This window comes from Lemur catta, chromosome 1 (genome assembly GCF_020740605.2).
Source record: "Lemur catta isolate mLemCat1 chromosome 1, mLemCat1.pri, whole genome shotgun sequence".
Lineage (NCBI taxonomy): Eukaryota > Metazoa > Chordata > Mammalia > Primates > Lemuridae > Lemur > Lemur catta.
The window spans coordinates 241,080,932-241,105,091 of NC_059128.1; the positions used below are offsets into that span (position 1 = coordinate 241,080,932).

Sequence of the window (24,160 nt, forward strand, 5' to 3'; positions counted from 1 at the left end):
AAGAAATGAGACCAAGTTCAAGGCAAGTGGCTTGTTTTGTCTCTTTGTTATACCGCAGTTTCCATTTTTTTAAAAATCAATTTTACTTACATTTTAATTACTTCCACTTTTTTTTTTGTTTGTTTTTTAACAAACATCCCTTTACAGCAGAGGAAAAGATCCAAAATGGACAGATTTGAATTTAGGGTCTTCCCATTGTGCCTCCCTCCCTTTCCATCCTGTTAGAATAGACCCCCAGTGGAGAGATGGCTTGGGATCAAAAATGCCTGAATCAGGGTTTGAAACATCAGTCATTAGTCCTTTAATAGCTGTACTGGGTATCCAAACATAATAGCCACTGTCTTCCAGTTTAATTTTGAATTTTTGGAAAGATAACCATATAAAATTGTTCAGAAAAAGTCATCTTCTTTTTGGAGTTTTAAAATATATTATTAAGAATCCTCTCTAGGCCAGGTGCAGTGGGTCACGCCTGTAATCCCAGCACTTTGGGAGGCTAGGGCAGGAAGACTGCTTGAGGCCAGAAGTTTAAGCCCAGCCTGAGCAATATAGTGAGACCCTGACTCTACCAAAAATATAAAAATAAGCCAGGCATGGTGGCATGCACCTGTAGTCCCAGATACTCAGGAGACTGAGGCAGGAGGATCACTTGAGCCCAGGAGTTTGAGGTTGCAGTGAGCTGTGATGATGCCACTGCACTCTAGCCCAGGCAACAGAACGAGATCCTGTTGTAAAAAAAACAAAAAAAAAACCCAAAAAAACCTCCTTGAATATAAATTGGTGATTTTTAGGTCTACCTGAGTTATTCTACTTTGGGTTTTATTGCAGATATTTAGCTTTATACCTTTGGTCTCAGTGCTAATCTCAGAAATCCCCAGTATAACTTGCCAGCTCTTTTGCAGCCTTTCTACCTTATCTGATGCCCAGAATTTGTGTGTTTTTTCATATTAATGGAGCTGGTTTTGAGTGGGACTTTGTTGTTGCTTGTTTGTTTTTTTGTTTGTTTTTTTAGTCCTCTATATCATCTTGTCACATGCATTAAGCTAAATCCCAACTAAGAGCAGGGAAAACCAGTTAACAAATGTATAAATTGTATTCTCTTCTTCTGAATGTCTTTCTCTTTTGACGAGCCCTGCAAGTTCATAAAACATGCGTTTGAGTGAAATTCACGCAGACCTCTATGCAAACTTTAAGGACATGACTTTTTTAATACAAAGAAAATGATCAAGGGAGCATAACTTATATAAGCAGTAGGTACAAAACCCCACTAATTTTATAGTTTAAAATAATAAACCACAGTTAAGTATAGTTTATTATGTGATTAACTCTTATTTGCTGCTATGATTTTGAACTCAAAGAAGTTTTTTGCAATAGTACCGCATGATCAGTGGCCTTTTCCCCAACTACACTGTAAAGCTTGTAAAGTAGAAAACATGGCTTCTCAAGCACCACCCCTCATACAGTGCTTTCCCCAGACTGGGCTTTCCCACTGTGGCAGGCTACCTGACTTACCTAACAAAATCAAAGGTCACGCACCCAGAGCAACCACAGGAGCGTCATCATCAGTCTTTACCAGTTACCAGGCCTTCCTCCGCTCTGGTAAAAGGAAAGCAGAAATTGTCAATGAGCAAATCCCAAAATGTTTCTGGGACCTTCATCATCTGCTGACCATCCCTATCTGGAAATTGCTAATGTGTAATATTAATATGCCTCAAGAACTGCAACCTCAATTGCTCACTTTTATAAGAGTGGTTTTATTATGCTATTAGCTTCAAGAGCAATTAAATCAGAGAGAGAAAGACAAGTATCTATTGGCTTTTTTTGCCTTTCAGAATATGAAGTTATATCCAGAGAAAATGGGTCATTCAGTGGGAAGAACAAGTCTATTCAAATTACAAATCAAACCTTCTCCACGGTAGAAAATCTGAAACCAAACACAAGGTAAGCCACCAGTGCAATTCCTGGTACACTCTGAGTGTGCAAAAGACATAACCACAACAAAGAAATGAAATTATTTCATCTTCTCTGTCTTGAAGGGGGGTCTAGCCTGCATCTCACTCTGGCTTTCTGTATGTGGCAGTAGATACCTATGGAGTCAGGTTTAGCAAATATGCATGTTATTGATAGGGAAAAAAAGAAGTGGCAAGATGGTTTTGTTAAGTTAACAGTATAGCAACATAAAAAAATAGAGGGCCATTGATACCAAATGTTTATGTTAAACACCAAAATTTAAAGAAGTAAAAATCTGTTGACCAGAGACAACTAGAGTGCACATGATGTAAACTAGATTTGAAGCACCGAAAAATTTGGCTGTCATGCAAAGTGGAGAACAAGGACATGAAAGTCACATGACAAAATGTCGGTGAAAGTTTTTAATAGTTAATACTTAAAATAACTATGAGTCCAAGTCATGCAATTCTTTGCTTTCAGAACCCTTTATTACAAATGACAAAGGAGTTTGACAATAGAGCTACATATTTTTAACATTACTCTATAATAAACAACTTTTCCAAGTATCCCTTATTACACACTGACACCAGGTTGTTCATATTGCTGTACAGTTTTATAATTCCTTTCTAAATCTAAAGTACACAATATTTTATCAGTTCATTATATTATTGATATAAAAATGAGGGCCTTAGATATTTCTAGAAATGTAGTAGGAAAGTTCCAAAAAGAGAATGTCTTTTTCTCATAAGTTTCACATTGTCATAATTGAATGAATGGAATTGAGTATTGATAGTGACACTCAAAAGAGCCTATTTTGGCTATGACAGTAGGGAGACTTTTCTAATCTTTTTATGGAAAAGGAAGCATCTAATTTATTATAGATGGTTTGCTATATATAAACTTTAGTTCCGTACTGCAAAAACAACACTTCTTCCACAAGTGGTTTTTTTTTTTCTTTAAAGTTCTCTATTTTGAGATATAACATGGAAAATTTTACAACTCCTAATCTTCTTAATATATTCAAAGTAGCCAAAATAAGCACGAATTTCAGTAAAAGCCCATTTGATGATCTTTGTTCTGTTTCCTTAGCAAGATTGAGAGGGGGAGATAAAGCCAATTTTTACCATAAAATATTTTAAGGAAAAGGCAAAAGAGAAAAGGTCATTTAATTTAGACTTTTTAATAGGAGGATTGGTGCTTATAAAACTTGGTTTTTCTCTTCAGGTTTCTGCTTTTTATTTCATTTAATAAATAATTCCATTTAATAAAAAGTGACCTGTGTAGTATACATACATTCATTGAAAGGCATCGAATTTCTAAATGTTCATTGTGTTCCTTTGCTGAATTGGTCTGTCCTCAGATCTGAATGTAGAACCCAGTTATTCCAGTGACATTTTAAACCCAATTTCTTTGTAAAAGGTTTGCATTTTCATTCAGCTAACATCTATCAAGTGCCAACATTGTGCTCAGTGGTATTCTTGGTGGTGTGGCTATAAAAACATGAATAAACGTTTATTTATTCATGAGCTTGGGGCTAGAGGGGAAGCAGTTAATAACCAGGTACTCTACACAAAAGTGACCAGAGCTCTGACAGAAGTTTGCCTAAGGTGCCATGGGAGCCAAGAGTGTATGACACTCCAAGTTTGGGGAAATGAGGAAAATCTTCCTGGAGAAGGTGACACCTGGGCTGAGGACAGGTAGGAAGGAGCTATCCAGGTGGTTGAGGTAGGGGGAGGGAATGTCAGGGAGAATAGCATGTGTCAGGTGCCATGGTTGTGTGCCATGTACAATAGGCTATTTCCCCCAGTGCAAGTGGTGACAAGTGACTGGAGGCAGAAGCAGCAAAGAAAGGTAGAAGCCAGGTTGAAAAGGGCCTTGTAAGCCAGGTCAGGAGATGGGTAGACCCTGAAGGGTGGTCACTGGGGAGTGACTTGCTCTAGTATTCATTATAGTTTTCATTCTGACTTTTCATTTAGTTTTTGTTAATGTCTTGGCAAGAGTGCCATTGGGCATCTGACCTAATTGGTAAAGTAGGTGGGGAAGAGAAAAGGACCATTGGACTGAGCTGCATTTCATTCTGTAGTCACAGGTCAGGGGGTTTACATGTAGCTTCTAGTTATAATCATTTTAGGACTTATACTGACTATTTCTGGAGTTTGCCTCAGACTGGAAGACAGCATGACTGTCTTTATCCCATCCTGTGTGTGTGTCTTGCTTTTCTCTCCAGTCATCCATCAGTGGGCCTTCCACTGGAGGACCCCTAAAACCTGTCCTTACCTCATGACTAGCAAAGCCTAAAGGAGGCCCTTTGGGGAAAACAATATTACATCAAGTTTAGGGATCCCTGAAATCAGGATCACATGCCAGGTTTTACCACTGGCACTAGTTTGAGGCCAATTTGTCTATGTGTGGCTTACTTAATGTTATTTTTAGAGTTTGGTATGATCTAATGAAATCCATTAGGATATCAAAATCACTAATTTTCATATATATGATTTAGCCAGAATTATAAGAGTAGTCACTAATGGCTCATGATTTAAAAGTTGCCAATCAGTAGTTCGAAGTAAAGAACATATTTCCATTTGTGAAAAAAAATAATAATATACATGGATGTAAAGGTGTCTGGTGAAAACTGTTTAGTCTTCAGTATGTGAAACCTTGTCGTGGTCAAGTAGTTCAGTAGACCCTGGTCCTCACTGAGCCTGTGAATGCATCCCACATCTCTCTTAACAGGGGTGTGTCAGAAATTAATGTATCTATTTAATGGGCAAAAAATGTTTTGAGCTGAAATATTAAAATTATATGTTGAAACTTCCATTAGACAAAATAATGAGGTAAGGAAGAATAAGGTAAAGTAAATTATTTCAATTAATCTGATATTTCCGAAGCCTGAAAGTATCTGAGAAAACAAAAGTAACACCCATGAAGTAATTGTAGAGCACAAAAGAGCATACTGAGCATAGGACTTATACCCAAGTTCTGTGAGTTAGAAGGAGAGGAAGCTTCATGGAATATTTGAGACTAGAACTTGATGGTAAAGAATAAGATGGAAAGGGCAAGCTGGCAAGAAAAGGAAAAGCAACCACAGTATTGTTCTTTCTAATCAAATCCATGTACATGATTTAGGTGAAATATAGTATGAGGAGTCCTCAAAGTTACTACTGACAGCAAGGCTACAGCCAGAATAATAAAGTTGCAAGTTCCCCAATTTAGGTTTGTTGGCTTTTTTGATGCAAGCTTTTTGCATACTATCTTAAGTTGTCAAGGCATTGTACTTCCATTGTATCTTTTCTACCCCAACCATGATTCAAGATTAATGCTAATAAAAGACGTACTATAAAATAAAGAGGAAGTATATACAGGAGGCAGCCACCAAGTGTCTTTTATTAGCTTAAAGAATAACCCTAGTTATATTTCAATGCTTGGGGGAAATTTTGAATCAAGATATATGGTAAAATTGAATTTCTAAAATATGCAAACTTTGAATTATAGCTGTTACAATTCCCCCATTAGGTTCAGAATTCCATATTTGAATAACTAGAAGAGAGATAATATATTAGCTTCTGAAAGAATTACTGTAGCTGTGTTCCAATACTAGGAGATACATGTAAATCATTTATTTTAGTAGCATTTTCCATCACTTATCCTGACTAAAAATCATGGTATCTGAAATCAGATGATAATTACTGGAAAATCTTTACACATGGACCCAGGTGGAGTAGAGCTTGGGGTTAGAACATTTAACCCAGGAGAAACAAGGCAGAGATTAGAGATCTATAGAGCAGTTTTGGTTAGAAATTCTAAATGGTGATACACTATTCCAGAAATAAGACGACAGCAGACGATGCTTTCCTTTCACAATGTGTGCCAAACTTCTACTGCCTGTTTTTATGACTTAGCCAGGTTTTTATCTACTCTGCAGAAGCTCAAAAAATCGCCCACAGTAATGGACCATCCAGAAGCTATTTTGCCAATGGGAGAGTCTGGCTCCACACCTGGGTCAGATGTTCCTGTCTATAGAGAGCCATAGGGTTGCCCTGGGGCTCCTGGGTGCAGCTCCAAAGGTGGCACGGGGTGGCCCTCCCCACCCTGGCCAGCAGCTGCAGCAGGACTGTGGTCAAATATATGGACAGGGAAGGCTCCTTTTTGTGGGGAGCCGTAACTGTCTTTGTCCAGTGAAGCAACAGAGATCTGTTAACACAAACTTCATCTTTCCTTTAGAGGATTCCTCTCTCATGCCCTAGTCCTAAAATAAAAAGAAAATGTAGTGATGTTGGTATCCACCTGAATCACTACACACCTAAAGCCCATTTCACAAACATAATCTCCATTTATTTCTTATCTATGAAACCTCTCCTGCCCTACCATTCCTCAAGAAACACCAATCCTCTATCTCTTTGGGCAATGTGTGGCTCTTAGTGAACCAAAGGAAAAATATTAAGAACAGCCTTTCCTATCTGGAGCAAAACACTTTGCAAAGACCACCATGATTATCTTTAGTTCTGTGAATAGAGGAATGCATAAAGTATGTGTTAAACAATACGTCTTATACCACAGCTTATAGGGACAGAAAGCATGAATTATCAATCTCTAAGTCTCTTCCAACTCTAAAATGATATAATCCTATGGCAGCCAGAACTATACTATACATGGAGTCAGTGAGAGAACTGGAACTGAAAATAAAACTAAAACCTAGGTCAGTTCCCTAACAAGTGGAATTCCTAGTAAACCACTTTTCTTTGAATCTCTGTCTGCATTGTGCAATTTGTGTTCAGATGAACTATTTTTGGCACACATTTTGATAATCCTTTGATGGCCTGGGTTCTTCATGAACTGGTTGGCCAATGTCGATGGATATACAATCTGCACATAATAAAAGCCCTTTAATTACCACTCTTCTCTTCCAATGAGCCCATTTCTCTCCTCGCTTTACTGAAAAATTGAAGACTCCATTGTGTCTGCCAGAACTACATGTGGTCTAACAATTTCCTATGGAAAGTGTACTCTGGTAATTAAGATAAATCAAATTCACTTAATATGCTCAAGTACTTTTACTGAACTCTGTGGCTTGGGACGATTTTAGAAAATGGTTCTTCCTCTAAGACTAAAACGTACTAAAGTGTCCCATAGCTCTGCGGTTTCTAACCCACAGGCGGCTGACTGGTACCATTTGTGGCCTGTTAAAAACCAGGCTGCACAGCAGGAGGTGAGTGGCAGGAGGGCAAGCAAAGCTTCATCTGTATTTACAGCCACTTCCCATTGCTGGCATCACCGCATAAGCTCTGCCTCCTGTCAGATCAGTGGTGGCGTTAGACTCTCAAAGGAGCGCGAACCCTACTATAAACTGCGCACATGAGGGATCTAGGTTGCACACTTCTTATGAGAATCTAATGCCTGATGACCTGAGGTGGAGCTGAGGCAGTGATGATAGTGCTGGGGAGCAGCCACAAATACAGATTATCGTTCATTAGCAGAGAGGTTTGACTGCACAATAAATGTAATGCACTTGAATCATCCTGAAACCAGCACCCCCACCCTGGTCCATGGAAAAGTTGTCTTCCATGAAACCATCCCTGGAGCCAAAAAGGTTGGGGACCGCTGCTATAGCTGACAACAGTGATAGTTTGGGACTGTTGTTTATGATGTTTGATTAAATAAAATGTTGGCACTGATGGATAGCTGGAATAAAGGCAGCAACTGCTTGTAAACTGTAAATCTGGCCAAAGAAAGCAGGCATGTGGAATATATACCCTTTTCAGTGTTTCTGTGAAATTCTGGGCTCTGCAGATTCTGTGTTAACTTTTCAACATCTCCTCTCATGGGCTTTGTAGAAAAGAGTAAAATAAGCTGTCAAAGCATCAGGCATTTTATTTAGTTTTATTGTAGGTGTGAGCAGCAGAAGAGCAATTTCTTCCTCGTTAAAGAAGTTGATTGCTCAGTTTAGCAACTTTTCATTGGGCAAAAGAATGGCACTCTAAGAGCATGTAACTCCAGTAGTCTATGAAGAGAACAAATCTTCCTCTAACATCACCATATACTTTTTATTTCATTTTCTTTGAGTTTCTTGTTATCTAAGCAGGGAGTAGGAGAAAGTCATAGCAGCACTACAAAATTAGAAGTGTAGCCCAACTCCAGAATTTCTGTGTCCCCGACAAAAACGGGACAAAAGAAATATTGAGTAGGACATCATGGACTGCAGTTCATGATTCCCTGACTGCTGATTCCCTGACCTTCTCTTTTCTGTCCCTGATTTAAGTTTATTGTGTCCTCTAAGTGTCCCTTCTGTTCTGCTCTCGTTCCTTTCCTTATCTTTATTCCCAAGCTGCACAGTAACTTTTCATGTGGCAGGTATCCAGAAATGCTTACCATGACCCTTCAATGTCCTTGGAGGTGAGCTCACCCAAATTGATTGATTAGATTTCCCTTTCCTTCTTTGAGTGGCCAACTTTTTTCTTATTCCACTTTTTCATTTCTCTCCCTCTGACTGAAACCCCATCTGAATGGGGCTCAAATATTTTAAGACTACTCTAGGGATAAAAATCAGCTAGCCAAACAACTCAAACCTGTAGCTACAGGGTGGCCTTCTATATAAAAGAGTTTGCTTGGCGTTTATTGGGTTTTTTGTTAGAGTGAAAACCACTTAACCAGTAGGGAGTATATAACTAAAAAGTCTATCAAATTGTGAAAACGATAATTCAGCTCTATATTGTAGGCAGAAACAGAGGGGGAAAAAGGTTACAGAGAACAACAAAAGTGGGAGGGAAGGACAGGAAGAAGTGTCAGCCCTAATCAGACCTAAAAGTTAACCTTGAAGGTATTACCACCTCTCCCACTGTGGAAATCAGTCCCCGGCTAGATTCTGCAGGTGGGTTGGAGGATCCCACTCTCTGACTCAAGCAACCCTCTTGCCTCAGCCTCCTGAGGGGCTGGGACAACAGGTGTGTGCCAACATGCCTGGCTAATTTTTAATTTTTTTTTTTTTTTGAGTGACGGGGTCTTACTATCATGCCCAGGCTGATCTTGAACTCCTGGCCTCAAGCTATCTTCCCTCCTAGACCTCCCAAAGTGCTAGGATTACAGGCATGAACCACTGTGCCTGGCCAATCCTTGAATTTATTATGCCAGTCCTCTGGGATGCTTTAGAGCTTCCTAGACTCTTCAATGAAATCTTATGTAATTTTTTTTTCTTAGCCTCTGGAACTAAGATGATAGGTAGAAAGATTTACTTAAGTTTCAATCCTCCCAGTAACCCACTGGATATGCCCTTATTATAACCTTCACAAGCAAAAAGCAAGTATGTGGACATGAAAGAGTTCTGCTTTGAGAAGTTCTATAGCAGTTTTTGTCAAATTCCACAATAAGAGAAATTTCTCTTTAAAAAAATTCTCTAGAGATATAATACTAGTGAATATTTATAATCCTTATGTGTCAGGCACTTTGCCTTTACATGTTATCTCCTTTAATCCTTGTAAAAACCCCACAGGCACTTTTATATCCTTGTGAGGTTTTAATTACTATAATTAATAGTATCCTCACAAATAACATTATCCTCATTTTTATACATGAGGAAATTGAGGCTCAGAGAGGTTAAGTAACTTACCTTAAAGTCACACATTAGTGAGTTGTCAGCGCATCTTTCTGGTTCTAGAACCCATGTTCTTAACCACCAGATCATGCTGCCTCCTGGTAGGCATGTGCGGGAAAGGTTGCTTTAGTTGGGATCCATACCTATCCCTGGTAGAACCAGGCACAACGTGCTGCAAGAGGTGTTACTTACCTTGTTCTAGATGGGGCAAAAGGCCTGGCTGAAGTTGTCTCCTGGACTGTACTCATTTAGATACAGTTTTGATGTAATGGGTCTTATAAATGGCTTTTTAAATTTAATTTTCAACAGAAATATATGTACATGGTTTTAAAACCCAAATACCACAAAAGCAGCTCCTCCCTATTCCAAATTTGGTTTTCCAAAGGCAAACATTTTAAAAATTATTTTAGCTATTTCTCTGTCAATTAATTCCCTATTTCTAGGCTGTCCATTTCTCAAAATGGTCAAATGCTCCAGTCATCTCTTTGTTCTCTGTATTTTTTTTTTTTTCATGGCAACAATTCCACTTCTGGAATTCCTTACCACAGTCTTTTGCCTCTGTTGAATCTCCTAATTCCTGCATCCCATGTTGTCGTCTTTATTTATTCCCTCGCTTTGTGGCATTTCTTAAGAAATACATCTTGAGAAAAAATTATGGAACACAATATTTTCAAGTTGTTACATGTTTTAAAGTGTCTTTTGATACCGTTGTTTAGCTAGATATAGATTTTTGGGTAAGATGAACACTTTTGAAGCCATTGTACCATTGTTTTCTAACTTTCAGTGTCACTGTTAAGTATCATTCTGACTCTAGATCCTTTGAATGGGACCTATTATTTTCTTCCCAAAAGTTTTTTGGACTTGCCTTTATACCTTAGTACTCTGAAATTTTGCAATTCATGTACTTAGTCCTTTTCCTCTTTTTTCATTTTGCTGGGCACAGAAGTCTTTCCAATCTGGTAACTCATGTCTTTCAGTTCTAGGACATTTCTCACACAATTTCTGGTATAATTTTCTATCCTCCTTTGCCTCTGCTGTCTTCTAGAATTCCTACTGGTTTGGGTACTATGTTCTCTGGAATAATCCTCCAGTTTTCTTATTTTCTCTCATTTTTCATCTCTTTGACTTTGTTCTAGTTACTTGTAAAATGTTCTCAACTTTATCTTCCAAAATTTGCATTTGAAGTTTTATTTACATTTTTTATTTCAAAGAACTCTGTTTCTGAAATTTTTAGAGAGCATGCTTATTTCCTATGTACAATCAATATTTTCTCTAAGACATTACTCTTAGACCTATGGTGTCATTCATCTTGTGACAAACTATGCTTCTTGGGAAAAAATTTTACCACAAATATTTTTTGTTTATGTAGGGTTTAATCAAAAAAACTGTGTCTTTTAGTTCCCATGTTGTTAATTAAATGTAGCGTAAAATGATTTCTTCAAAACTTGTCAAATATTATAAAATGTTGGCAAAAAACACAAAAAGTAGCTTATGAATGCTTGTGGGCCATGTTAAAAATGGAGCTTGAGTGTAAATAACTGTGAAATAAAAAGACATGGAGATGATTCTGGCAATCAAACTTGGCCAAACCGCAGGGCTTTTGGCAATGGCCTGGAATGAATATGAAATGTGGAAGGCACTGCCCACTTGAATGAAAGCCCAGATGCTGCTGATTCCTTTTTTCCATTTTCAGTTCACCACAGTTTTGTGGGGGCTTTGTTTTGTTTTCGTTGGTGGTGGTTTTGCTTTGTTTTGAGGCCATCAGGCCTCTTAACATGAATTTAGTCTCTGGAAAATATTCCATGTGAAAACACCCCATGTACTTGTGATTTATTTAAATGACACACGTGTTTCTATATTGACAATCTCTTATTGCAAATGATAATGGCACCTTTTATCAGTTTTGTTTAAAAAATGCTTCCATTTGTACTCTCATTAAAAATCCAATGAGGAAGGGTACATTAATTCCCATTTGCACAAAGTTTTGAAGTTTGGAAACACAAATACATAGTACAAGGGTTATGAGCCTCATTGTTCTCATCTGAAAGTCAGAATGATACTTAAGTCATTGCTTTATGTATGTCGTATCACTTTATATACGTAGAACGACTAATGCATCTGATACACAGTAAGCACTCAAAAAGTGGTTGCTATTGTTTTAACACCAGAACCTTCCTTATACTAGATTCTAGCAGTGTTTTAATGCAATGCCTCAGTGATCAAAAAACTGACTCCTTGAGCTCTGTAAAGTTTGTTTTTTTCTCGCTCACTTGGTACCATCTCTGCCAAACTGGTAACTGTCATTCTTTTGCTTTTCATTTGTTTATAAAATATCTTTTGTGTGTTCTGCATTCTTAATTACAAACTTCTCAAAGGCGGAAATTATCTTCCAAAAGCCTTGTATAAATCTGGGACCCATAATACTATCAGACAACAGGTTGGTTTTAAATGCAACTTTCACTGCTAAGCCCGCTGCTAAAAGGAAATCTTAACTTCAGGCAAACAGCAGCTTGCTTTACTGTTTGAATTTCTTCAAAGGATTTGCTCTGCTTACATGTTTTATGAATAAAATTTATCAAATACTATACAACAATTTCATAAATAATTCTTAAGGATAGAATCAAAGGTACTTATAATTCCAAGGGATCTGGATTTTTTTTTTTTAATAAAGGGTTAAGAGACTAGCCAATATGAATCTGGTTTATGGAGGGGGAGAAAAGTCACAGTATTTGTGTTCAGGCTCTTGAGGCAACACCTCCTTTTCTGAAGACATCATGGGTTGTCTGTGGATCACAGGAACCTAAGTTCTAGAAATAGGAAATATAACTAGGAAGCCCTTGCAAAGAACATTTTTAGGTTTATCTGTTCCATAGCTTAGTTTAGTAGTTCTCAAGTTTCAGTGGGCACAGAATTCACTTCAGAAACTTGTTATAAACTCTTTCCTGAACTCCCTCAAAAACTGATTCAATAGCTATGGTGGGGCAAGAAATCTGCATTTTAAATAAACTGCCACCCTATCATGTGATTCTGATATAGGCAGTTCAAACCCCACAATGAGGAAGGTGGCCAAGTCCAAGGTTATACTCAGAGTTGGGATAATAGGGAATAAAAAGGAATCTTTCCAATTCTTGGCCCCAGGAAGTAGCTCAGACATTCAAAAGAAACTGAGGCTCCTTATCGCTGGAATTAGCCTGAATCCACATACCTCTTTTATGTCCATTCACAGAACCCAGTTATTTGTACTAATATGGAGTTTCTGAAAGACAACCATCTTTTTTGTCAACTTAATGCTTATACAAAACATTAGACACGCTGTTTAGAAAGTAACAGTAAGCGTTTTTCTTTCCTCAACCTGCTTTTATTAATAGAACATATGTTATCATTCACTGTCATCATGATTTCAAAATAGAATCAGGAGGGATGTCAGTATAACAAGGGAAATGTTGCTTCCTACCCCTCAAGAATATATTACAATTATTTTTTTATGTCCTCCTTACACAGCTATGAATTCCAGGTGAAACCCAAAAACCCACTTGGTGAAGGCCCGGTGAGCAACACAGTGGCATTTAGCACTGAATCAGGTAATCACATCAATAGTAATTCCCAACAAAGATGTAAAGGGCCACAATGGAGCAATGTTTTGCACACGGAGCTTTTTTGAAATCCAGCTAAACTGTACTCAAAGAGTTTCTGGAATTTCTTAAAAAAAAAAAAAAAAAAAATTCATGGATAAAAGCAAATGGAAGATACCCTTAGGGAAGCACCACTTACTTTTCCTCACTTACCTTGATGTCAGAAAAGTTAGACATATCAGCTAAAAAGAAAAAAACATAATCTATACTCTTTCAAAAATCTAGTGAATGAACGAACACTCCCCTGTATGCCTAGAATCAAAATATCAGTACAGCTAGAAAGGGAACTCATGTAACAGTTCTTTTATGATAAGCAGCTGTGAAATTTTCTGATTAGATCTTGCAAGTGCCAATTTAACAAGATACATCGGTACATACAGCATTATTATTTGCATTTTTATGCAAACTGCTGTTCATAGCATCTTAGTGATTTTACCATGAATAGTTTTTGTATGAAACTAAAAGGAGAAGCTTTTGAAATTGAAGTGAAGGCCGGAACACCAACAAAGGCTCCTAACTACTCAAACCACATCTAACAGACACAGCTGAATACCTACCTGGCAGGAGATTATTCATCAAGAAAAATTTCCAAAACAAAACTTTCAAACTCAGTCTTTAGGAAAAGTGTAGCATTTTGTAAATAAGATTTCTTAACAATCACAAGCACCCATCTTCATCATGCCACTGGAATGTTGGGACGTTACCTGAGGATGTCTGACTTTTGTGTTTGTTATTTCTCCTCAGCGGACCCAAGAGTGAGCGAGCCAGTTTCTGGTAAGTACCTGTCCCAACAGGAACACAATTACATGCTTCTCTAAAGTCATTCAACTCAACAGGCATGGCAGAATTTGAACCATGATTTCACTTTTTTCCATTTAGTCTTTTTTAGACTATCAATCAGGTGTGAATATTTACCTAACACAGTGAATAACACTGAGAGCCTCTGATGTTCTGAAAAGAAATTAGACATTTTGAAACTTGCTTTTACTCGTGTACCAGGCCAGCTCAAATTTTCTGTTTAATAAGTCAAGATATAACAACCTCATTTCCATCTGTAATAACAAGTCACATAAAAGCAGATGCTTTAATTTTGTCATATGTTGCAAAAAGAAACCTAAATTTTCTCCTAAAGGACACTATCCACATCTAGCACTGCAGAGGCTACTCAACACCTAAACCTACTGCTCCATGATTTATCTCACTATTGACAGAAACTTATTTGGAGGTTACTTGTTTAAACCTTTGCAGTATTTTTGGCTCCAATATTTAGCACTGGAAAAGGCCAAGTATCAGCAAGCTGACGATAAACTTTGCAAAACTGCCTTTTTAAAGCTTTTAGGACACCTCTTCAGTACCCAAGAATCAGATACTAAACTCAAACCATGTGTTTTCCTTATGCAGCAGGAAGAGATGCCATCTGGACTGAAAGACCCTTTAATTCAGACTCTTACTCAGAATGTAAGGGCAAACAATATGTCAAAAGGACGTGGTATAAAAAATTTGTAGGAGTGCAGCTGTGCAACTCTCTCAGATACAAGATTTATTTGAGCGACTCCCTCACAGGTAAGCAGGCTACCTACCAGCCCTGTTTTGAGCCTTTGACTTCAGGGTATGTTTTGCAGCATTCTCCTTTCCTATGCAGAGTTCCAGGCACTAAGGGGTGATATAAATACAAGTTTGCCTCTGAGCAACATGTTATTGAAATACTTATCCTAGAAAGCATAGATTTAAGACATGCTATTAAAAGGTATATAATAAAAATGCAATTTGAAACAGTGCCACCATGAGCAAACTTGAATGTACCGTTACCAAGCATGTTCAAGCTCAATTTTGTTACAATCGCCCATGGATAAAACGCCTACTGATAATAAAAGGAGTGTATATAACAATAATCATGGAAGGAATATGTCATTTTTAAGATGGCAGAAGGGCTATAACCCCTTGCTCCATACACAATAGGTTATAACTTTCTATATTCATTCATGCAGTAATAATTTTTAAACATATGTATGTAAGTCTGGCCCCAACAGGTAGATATCTGTTTGGTCATTCAACAAATATTTTTATCTACTTTATGACAGACACTGTTGTAGGTGCTGGAGACTAAGCAGCAAAAAGACACATTTCCTGCTTTCATATAGCTTACCTCTCTCTCCTCTCCTCAGTAGGAAGAGATAGACAACAAATACATAAAGAGAAATTTCATATAGGTACTTTGAAGAAACTTTTTAAAACAGTGAGAGAGAATGGCTGAACAGGGAAGCTCCTTTAGTTAGATGGTTAGGGAAGCCCCCTCTGAAAAGGGAACACTTATGCTAAGAAAAATATTATGATAAGGAACCAACTGTACTAGGGATAAAGCAGTTAGTGCCAGGCAGAAAGTGCAAAGGCCTGAGGCAGAACACACCTGGCCAGTTTCATTAGTTTCATTACTTGGCTGACAGTAAGGGGATGAATAGGCAGGCAGGTGAGGACTTTGGATTTTATTGTGAGTATAATGTGAGATGGTCGGAAAGATTTATGGAAGTAACATCATCTGACTTACATTTTTAAAACATCATTAATCTCTGAGAAGAGGAGGAGAGGAAGACTATAGGGAGGGGTAAGAGTAAAAGCAGAGACACCATTTGGGAGACTATCCCATAGTTCAGTCCAGAGACATTGCTGGCTTGAACTAGGATGATAAGGAATAGGTGAAAAAATGTATAAGAACAGGCAAGATGATTATTTGAAACAATTTGATTATTTCAGAACTACCATATCAAAGAAAGTAAGACAAGATAGTATAAGAAAGTAACACTGTTCTATTCTTTTTATCCTTTCAATTTCTATTCTTCAGGAAAATTTTATAACATAGGCGATCAGAGGGGTCACGGAGAAGATCACTGCCAATTTGTGGATTCATTCTTAGATGGACGTACGGGACAGCAACTCAGTTCTGACCAGCTACCCACCAAAGAAGGTATGTTTTCTGATCCTTCTCCTAAGTAACAGAGTTTTACAGATTAACCCAGAAAGAAATCAAGCCGAGGAAAGCAATCAATTTAAAGAGAATTCTGTGGTACTACTGCTCTACTTAGCTGGCTAGGAGAAAATGAAAACTTCAATGTAAGTTTCTCAAATTAGAAACTTAGAGCCAAGGGAACTTACACAGACATATATAAATAAATTCTACTTCAAGAAAATCTGAATTTGCAAAAGCAACTATAAAAACAAAACTGTTCTCCAAACTTACATCACTCAGGTATTACCTTTATGGATTTTATCATATTGAGCACACTGTTTTTTATTCCCTTAAAATTTTTAACAAAAACTTTATTATTACCATAAATGGAAAAAACAGTATTTGCCTTATAAATAACTATATAAATATAATTAAAATAGAAAAATTCTACTGAGAAATAACCTCTGCAAGATCCATCAGCACCAAGCTGTGTAATGAGGACTGAAAAAGAATGAAAATTCTTGTCTAAGCCATGTACAACAGGGTAACCTGTCCATATTACTCGGGAATCACCAGTTTCTTGAATACTTTGAAGAAGTACTTGATCGGATTTTTCAGTACAGTAACACATTTTGTTCACTGGCACTTAAAAACCCAACCACACTAAATGATGACTTAATAAGATCTGTGAACATTTTAATGGTCAGTTGAAACTGCTCTCACACTACCAACCATCCCATCCTAACTTTTTATGGCAAATGTCAAGTTTTTGGGTGTGCATGATTTTAGCCAGCCACTACTACTTCATGAAATGCATCAAGGCCTATATTGCTATCAGTTTTCTAAATTACCTTCCCTCACCCAGAGTAACCTCGCCATTCAATGACATCCTTCTGCCTATGAGCAATGAGAGCAAAAATACAGCAGCTCTTAAAACTAAACTATTTTCCCTCTTAGGCTATTTCAGAGCCGTTCGCCAGGAACCTGTCCAATTTGGAGAAATAGGTGGTCACACCCAAATCAATTATGTTCAGTGGTATGAATGTGGGACTACAATTCCTGGAAAATGGTAGATGCTGTACTTGGTGCTCAAAAGTACCTTCTGTTTCACCATGGCAAAAAGATCATTGGAAACACTACGGTATTTGTCACATTCATTTAAAGCTATTTTGTTTACTATGTATAAAAGTCTACAATCTAATTAATAGCACTATTAGATGTTTATTATTAGAAAAGATTGCTGAGAGTATTTATCAGGTTTTACAAAATCATTTTAAGAAACAAGATATTGACATTAACAGAATAACATTTTTGGGGAAGCTGGCTCCCTACTCATGGTATTTTAAGAGATCATTTGTATATTATTTATCACATTGTTGTAATGATGTTTTGAGATACTTTTATAACAAAATTAACATCAAAAACTTATACTTTTAAAAAAATATTTACTTTGATGTGTACTCTTCCTATGGGTGAGTTAATTCCATAAATCTCAACTTAGTTTTTAACTTATTGGATCAAATTATCTTTAGCATATATATCTCTCTCTCTCTCTTAGGGGAAAAGGTCCTAATAGTCATGTTTATTTAAACTTCAATTTTTTAGCAACAGCTGGGTAGCTTTTCTGAGGAGTTTAAGTAGTTATACATTCATGTTAATATTCATTTCCTTAAAATATCTGCAAATTAAAAAGATTTAATCAGAAAATGTCTCTTCAGCGAAAAAAATGAAGAATCTGCTATATTCAGTTTCAAAAGATATATTATTTCTCTATCTGCAATTATGTTACAATGTCTGAATATACTTTGTCAAACTATACCTTTAAGTAATTATCTTCATATTGTTTTTGTGATTCTGATCAAGCTGTATGTAGAGACTGAATGTGAAGTCTGAGCACAAAAAGATAATGCATGATGAGATCCTTAACATTTTATAGGATATTTACTATATATATTTATACATAAGACCTCTATGAATGAATGTATCAGAGGATGTTACTGTAACTGTTTCAATCAATCTGTAATGAAAACCTGACTCATTTTCATTAAAAAAGGTAGTTTTCCTTCAGCTGGGGAGGAAGATAGGCATGCGTGCTGCCCTCATCCTGAAAGGACCTTTCCCTGTGCTTGCCTTTCAACATGCTTTGATTTTATCAATGCTACATTTTGTATTTTTCAAACAAGTACAAATTCTGCAATAAAAAGATGTAGTTTTTTGTTTTTTTTTAAGACTGAGTATTTTATTTCTGAATGGTTCTTTTTTATCTCTGTAGGAAGGAAAAGCACAAAGTTATTCAGGATCTACCAAACCCCTAAGTTAACCTTTCTTCCTACGAAGTCTAAAGTTTGTTTTAAGCCAATATTTCCCCCAAAATCAGGATGGATAAAAACCAAATGGCACTGTGTTTCTCTGAAAGGAAACGTCTATACTTCATTTTAAGACCAAAATATACAATGTTAATGACTAAATTTCAAGACAACTAATGGATTCAATCATCTTTATTAACCTATCGATGTTAACATTTTATACATAATATCTAGTTGTCTTCTCAAACGGCTCTATTTTAGTACATCATGTTAATAGTAAAAAGCCCAGTAAGAAGGCTAGACCTCAATTTTAATATCCTCTGGACCAAGGAAGCTAGAAAGTCAATCACTTTACACACGTAAGAGTAGTGTTTCAAAATAACTAGGAAGCTGCTACATTTTTAAGCAGGGAGGAAAAAAACTTTCATTTTGGTCTATGTTCCAGCAAATTACATTTTCAATTAACAGCAACAATGATATCATAAAAAATGCTCTGCTTTTGAAATTTCTGAACTTCAATACAAATTAAAAATAGTATTGGAGTCTTTTGGGAGGGGAAATAGCTAGCAGCTACATTAATCAGTGTAGCTGAGCCTCCTTATCGATACCCAGGACCAGGCTGGGTATAGCCCTGACCAAAGGGAGGACGGTTACGTGCATAAGGGTTAGGCCCACTTGGAGGAGGGGTCATGGTACTTCCAGGAAGTGGACTAAAACCTGGTCTTGGTTGATAGGCCCCAGGTTGGCTTGGAGCCATTCCAGGTTGAGAGGCAGGGGCCACAGTATAATTAGTAGGCTGAGAAGTTTGGGTGGTATAAGTTTGTGCAGGATAGTTGCTCGCCTGGTACTGCTGTGGTGGCTGAGCAGGCAGTTGTTGAGGCTGACCGGAAAAGGCAGGAGCCGGTGCCTGGGAAGTTGGTTGCTGGCCATATCCCTGGAACTGCTGAGGTTGTTGGGGTCCACTCTGCTGACTATAGCTGGCTGAAAAGGCAAAATAAATAATATCTTATTTATCTTTGGGTGAAACTTTTTTCCAGAGAATTAGTCTTACTGGTATGGGCCAAAAATGATGAGAAATTTAACAAATATGTATGTAACAAGCAGAGTAGTAGATTCCATCACATAATATTACTTCGAGACCAAACAGTTATTCAAGAGGCATTTTCTACAATTTTTTAAACCTTCTAATCTTAAAACTGAAACCAATATATATGTATATATATATAACCACTATCTATATGTGTATCTTCATTACAACTGCTTCAATACAATATAATCCCTGAGACCAAATTTCTGCTCTAGCATAATTCCTAGAAGGGAGGAGATGCTCAAATATTAAAGGAATTATTGTACTTTCTAGGACGATGAAAAATACCAAAGCTAAACAGTAACTAGGTTTTGAGAGACCTATTTAACAATAGTACCAAATAAAAATACATTGCAAAGAATGAACATTTTAAAATGAAACAATACTACAAGTACATTTATTATAATGAGATGTTTTAAAGTTTATAAAAACAAAGCCATTTAAGAATAAATACTATTATGAGTACCATTTTCATAATCCTTTCATTTCTTTTAGATTTGGTATCTGATATTTTTGCCTTTACAACTCAAAATTTTGACTTAGCAGTACAGCATGACACATAAAAAGCACACCATATCGCCCCACAAAATCAACATCTATATTATTTACTAAGATGTAATGCTTTTTTTAAAAGAAAGTCTGCTTCACTGAAAACTTTTATCTCTACCATGAAACACACCTGCAGCTACTTGCAATGAAACCTCTCCATTGACTGGAATCCTGTCAGCATTAAATACCAGATACATAAGAAAATTATTAAAATATGTACAACCCTGCATTTAACAAAAAAAAGGATTGAATGAATTTGAGTATATTCTGAACTCACCTTGAACCTGGGTTCAAAATTTACTCATGAAAGAAACCTTTATGACACAGTCCATGAACAAAACTGGAAAAGGTCACAGAGGGAAACTGGCAAACCAACAGGGTCAAAGATGGTCCAATGTTAACACCATCACCACCACCGCCACTTAGAGTCTCCAAGTAGAGTATTTAGTTGACTATTTCCATATCTCTCAATCAAATTCAAGTTAATAGGACTAGTAGGATCAGAAATACAAAGATAATAACTTGAAAAAAACCTAAATTTTACTCAGAGTGAATCCCTGACTAAAATTATTAAGAGCAAGCTTGGTTATTAATAAGTAAATCAAATATCTAAAGCATGAGAGCATCTGATACTGAAATCAATTCATAAAAAAGTTTGAATGTCAAAATTTCTCCTTTCCTCTGTATAAAACTTTTTAACTTAAATTTTTACTGTAAGTTTTTAGAGAAACAGATGGATTCAATTTTTACACTGAAAATGTCTACTCAATTAAAACTGTGAGCAAAAAAAGACAAGAAAAACAGCTGCCTTTTCATCCTAGCAACTGAAATCTAAATTTTTTTAAAGGACTCTAGAAGCAAACATACCCTTAATTACTGCTCAGGAGAGAGAATAACCCTAAGAGCTGAAGATGCCATTTCACCAGCAGCCCAGTAGTGGCAATGCTTCTACTATGTGTATAGTCTCCCTTCCACACATAGCCCCCAAAATAATAACTTTTGGTGAGCACCACTGGAAACTGCATGAAATGGAAATTATGTGGTTTTTGTTTCAATAAATAGTCTAGGAAAAAAGTCGTATGGTCTATAAAGCCTAAAATATTTACTACTTATCCTTTTATGGAAAAAGCCTTGGTCTAGGTTGGAGAACATAGAATGATACAGAGAATTACTTAACCACAAAGACATGAGTACTAGATTATGGTCCAGCTCCCCCACTGAATGGCTGTGTGTGCTTGGACAAATCACAACCTTTTTGAACCCAAGTTGCCTTATTTATATAAAATGAGTGGGTGGGACAAGATCAGTGGTCCCCAACCATGGCTGCACATTAGAATGATCTGTGATGCTTTCAAAATATCAAAGCCCGAGTCCCATACCCCTAACCAAAGGAAACAAAATCTCTGGGAGTGGGACCCAAGCACCAAAAAGCACCCCAGGGATTCTTAAGCACCACGAGGGCTAAAATCTCCTGAGGTTAAATGGTGACTAGATCTAGTCTGCTCTGACAGTCTATTATTTCTACAAATCATATGACTACAAGTCACTATATTTTAAAGAACTACACCCTAAAAATAACCTTCCCCTTAATACCATAATCCGAGCTTAAGTTCATTCTATTTTATATAATTAAAACCCAGCAGGTACAGGTTAAATCACTCTACAGCAAATATAATCAAAATAAAATTGCTGTATGTGTTAAAATATGTCAAATTTCAATTAGTGACCGAATTTTATGGTCTAGGTTAGGAGTCAGCAAACTTTTGCTATAAAGGGCCAAACGGTAATATTTTATGCATTGTGGGCCACACAATCTCTGTGGCAACTACTCCATTCTGCCATGATAGTGCCAGGGTAGCAACAGATGATATAAAAATGAATGGGGTATATAAGTGTTTAAATAAAACTTTATTCACAAAACAGGCAACAGGCCAGATTGGTCCTCGGGCTATAGTATGCTGACCCCTGTGCTCTAGTTGATGCTACAAAACTCCATAAAATAGAATTTAGACAAGATTCAACTTACATAAATTATTTTTAATTATAGCTAAAATTTTGATAATTAAAAATCTTCAGCTATTAAGAGCTGAACACAAACTCTCACATAAATTTAAAAAATATCAGAATTATAATCAAAGCTCTCTTAAAATATGATAAAGAGGTTTATCATATTTAAATACATATAATACATATATATTCTTCAGTGGACAAATGGTAAAACAAAATACCCAGGATGATTATTTACAACTAAACTTAATATTCTTAGTTGCCTGAATTACATTTTATATAATTTTCTTTTTATGAATGTTTTTGGTATTCCTACATACTTTCAAGAGACTTAAAAACCTAAGTAGCTTAATTTAGTTCTTATCTAATAAGATCACCTTTACATGTATGAGGGAACTGTTAATATTTCGACGAGTACTAAGAGTATACTGGAATTATGTGTTACATATAAATGGGGGAGGGGAAATACTGCATTTTTTTGCAGTTCCAAAAGAGGTAAGTTGATCATGTTGGTAAAAGACAGTTTTGTATTTGTATTAAAAACTTTTTTACACTACAAGTTACTACAGAATCATCTACTATGATTATAAATTTTATTTGCCCACTAGAAAATAGAAATATTGATTAACAATAAAATATTAAAGTAAAATATTTAAAAATAAGTAAAACAATTGTTTCCTCAATAAATACTTAATACCTCCTATGATGTCTTACAAATCAAGGGATGAAGAGGAAGGGCTTGAAGTTTAACAGAAACAGATCAAACACCATGTGCCAACTCCCTTTCAACACCTGCTCACCTGAATACTGAATACCATACTGTTGAGGTGGCTGAGGTGGAGCCTGTGGCTGCTGAGCACCATAGCCAGCCTGTTGTTGGTACTGTTGGTACATCTGACCTAAAAAGAAAAAAGAGAAAAGAACAAGAGGCAGGTTTAACTTGGCAGAGAGAAGTATTTTAAAGGCATATTTATTTACATCTCTCCCCATCCAAACACATGAACACACTGAGTAACAATATACAAGAATGTGTTTGTTTCCCTTTAAATGTCTATGAAGAAGAGAAGAATGAACAATTTAAGAAGTGTGACTGCTCTGCTGTGGATTAGTTGCAGAGAACTAACTACTAACAAACATTATGTAACACTAGCAGTTATCACTTCATAAAGTTCAGAAAAATAAATGCTTTCAAACCCAACTGCCAAAAGGTAAGTACCACTAATGTTCAATAAAAATCAAGTGAGTTGAACATCAATAAACAAAAATCCGAGAAAAGGGACAATTACCATTAATTAATAGCATCTAAATCTTTCCCAATGCAGCACTATATTTGCTTTCTAAAAGTTTGGACCTCTGTTACCATATGAATGGACCCTTTGCTAGCAAGGAATCACATGACATCTTTTGCTCCAGAACTCAAAAACATCTTTGGAATTTGTCAACAGTTTGATTTTCCACAAGAATCTAACATCTGAATATCCTAACCAATCTTGTGGAACCTGACAAAGCCTAAATGGTTCTTCATTGCACTTTTTAATAACGGCAGACCTGTTTAACACTGGGGATGTGTTCTTGGACACAGGAGTCCTATTTGTCCTATGTGGGGTCAGTAGCCCACAGATCCTATTGAGAAAACTTTTAGACGCTTAATACCTGTGATTTTCAAACAAGAATTTATTGGTTTATGTCTTTATCATCTCTACTTTTTCTCAGTTATTTTAACAGTAGACTTAACTAGATTTAATGTCTAGAGTAGCAATAAAACTTGCATTTTAATATCTAGCAAGTATTTAAATCTTTAATGTTGGCTTGTTCTTTAAAAAATATTCAAACTACCTGCTATTAATCAAAAGACAATGGGTAAACTGGATACTTATGGCAAAAAGTGAGATAAGTATAGAAAAAAAGTAAAGAAAAGTTAAATACATTATCAAATGCCACTCAAATTGAGGTGCAGTAGGCAGCTAGCACTCACAGGCTCAAATCAAGATATGGACCCCCCTCTACTGTATTTGGCTGATCAGCCCTAAAGGTGTCTTGGGCAGCACGAAGTAAGATATGTATTTATATCCAGCTTATTTCCTAGCAAGCAGTTATGTTTTT

At 36.5% G+C, this 24,160-nt stretch overlaps 2 protein-coding genes across 4 annotated transcripts in view; one reads left to right on the forward strand and one right to left on the reverse strand.

Annotated features, from left to right (window-relative positions):
* Positions 1-18,336, forward strand: part of LOC123630595 (ABI family member 3 binding protein) — a 221,947-nt gene extending 203,611 nt beyond the window's left edge. Inside the window, exons 63-68 of the mRNA XM_045540393.1 lie at positions 1,830-1,938; positions 13,034-13,113; positions 13,909-13,938; positions 14,566-14,727; positions 16,004-16,126; positions 17,066-18,336. Coding sequence (XP_045396349.1) covers positions 1,830-1,938; positions 13,034-13,113; positions 13,909-13,938; positions 14,566-14,727; positions 16,004-16,126; positions 17,066-17,181 — 620 coding nt within the window. The 3' untranslated portion in view covers positions 17,182-18,336. The remainder of the gene's footprint in view (positions 1-1,829; positions 1,939-13,033; positions 13,114-13,908; positions 13,939-14,565; positions 14,728-16,003; positions 16,127-17,065) is intronic.
* Positions 18,337-18,591: 255 nt separating this feature from the next.
* The window catches only part of TFG (trafficking from ER to golgi regulator), a 38,354-nt gene continuing 32,785 nt past the window's right edge, over positions 18,592-24,160 (reverse strand). For all 3 annotated transcript variants that reach the window (XM_045540391.1, XM_045540392.1, XM_045540390.1), the window contains exons 7-8: positions 22,858-22,956; positions 18,592-19,395 (exon numbers count right to left, since the gene is read on the reverse strand). In XM_045540391.1, the coding sequence (XP_045396347.1) occupies positions 19,013-19,395; positions 22,858-22,956 (482 nt within the window). In that variant the 3' untranslated portion in view covers positions 18,592-19,012. The remainder of the gene's footprint in view (positions 19,396-22,857; positions 22,957-24,160) is intronic.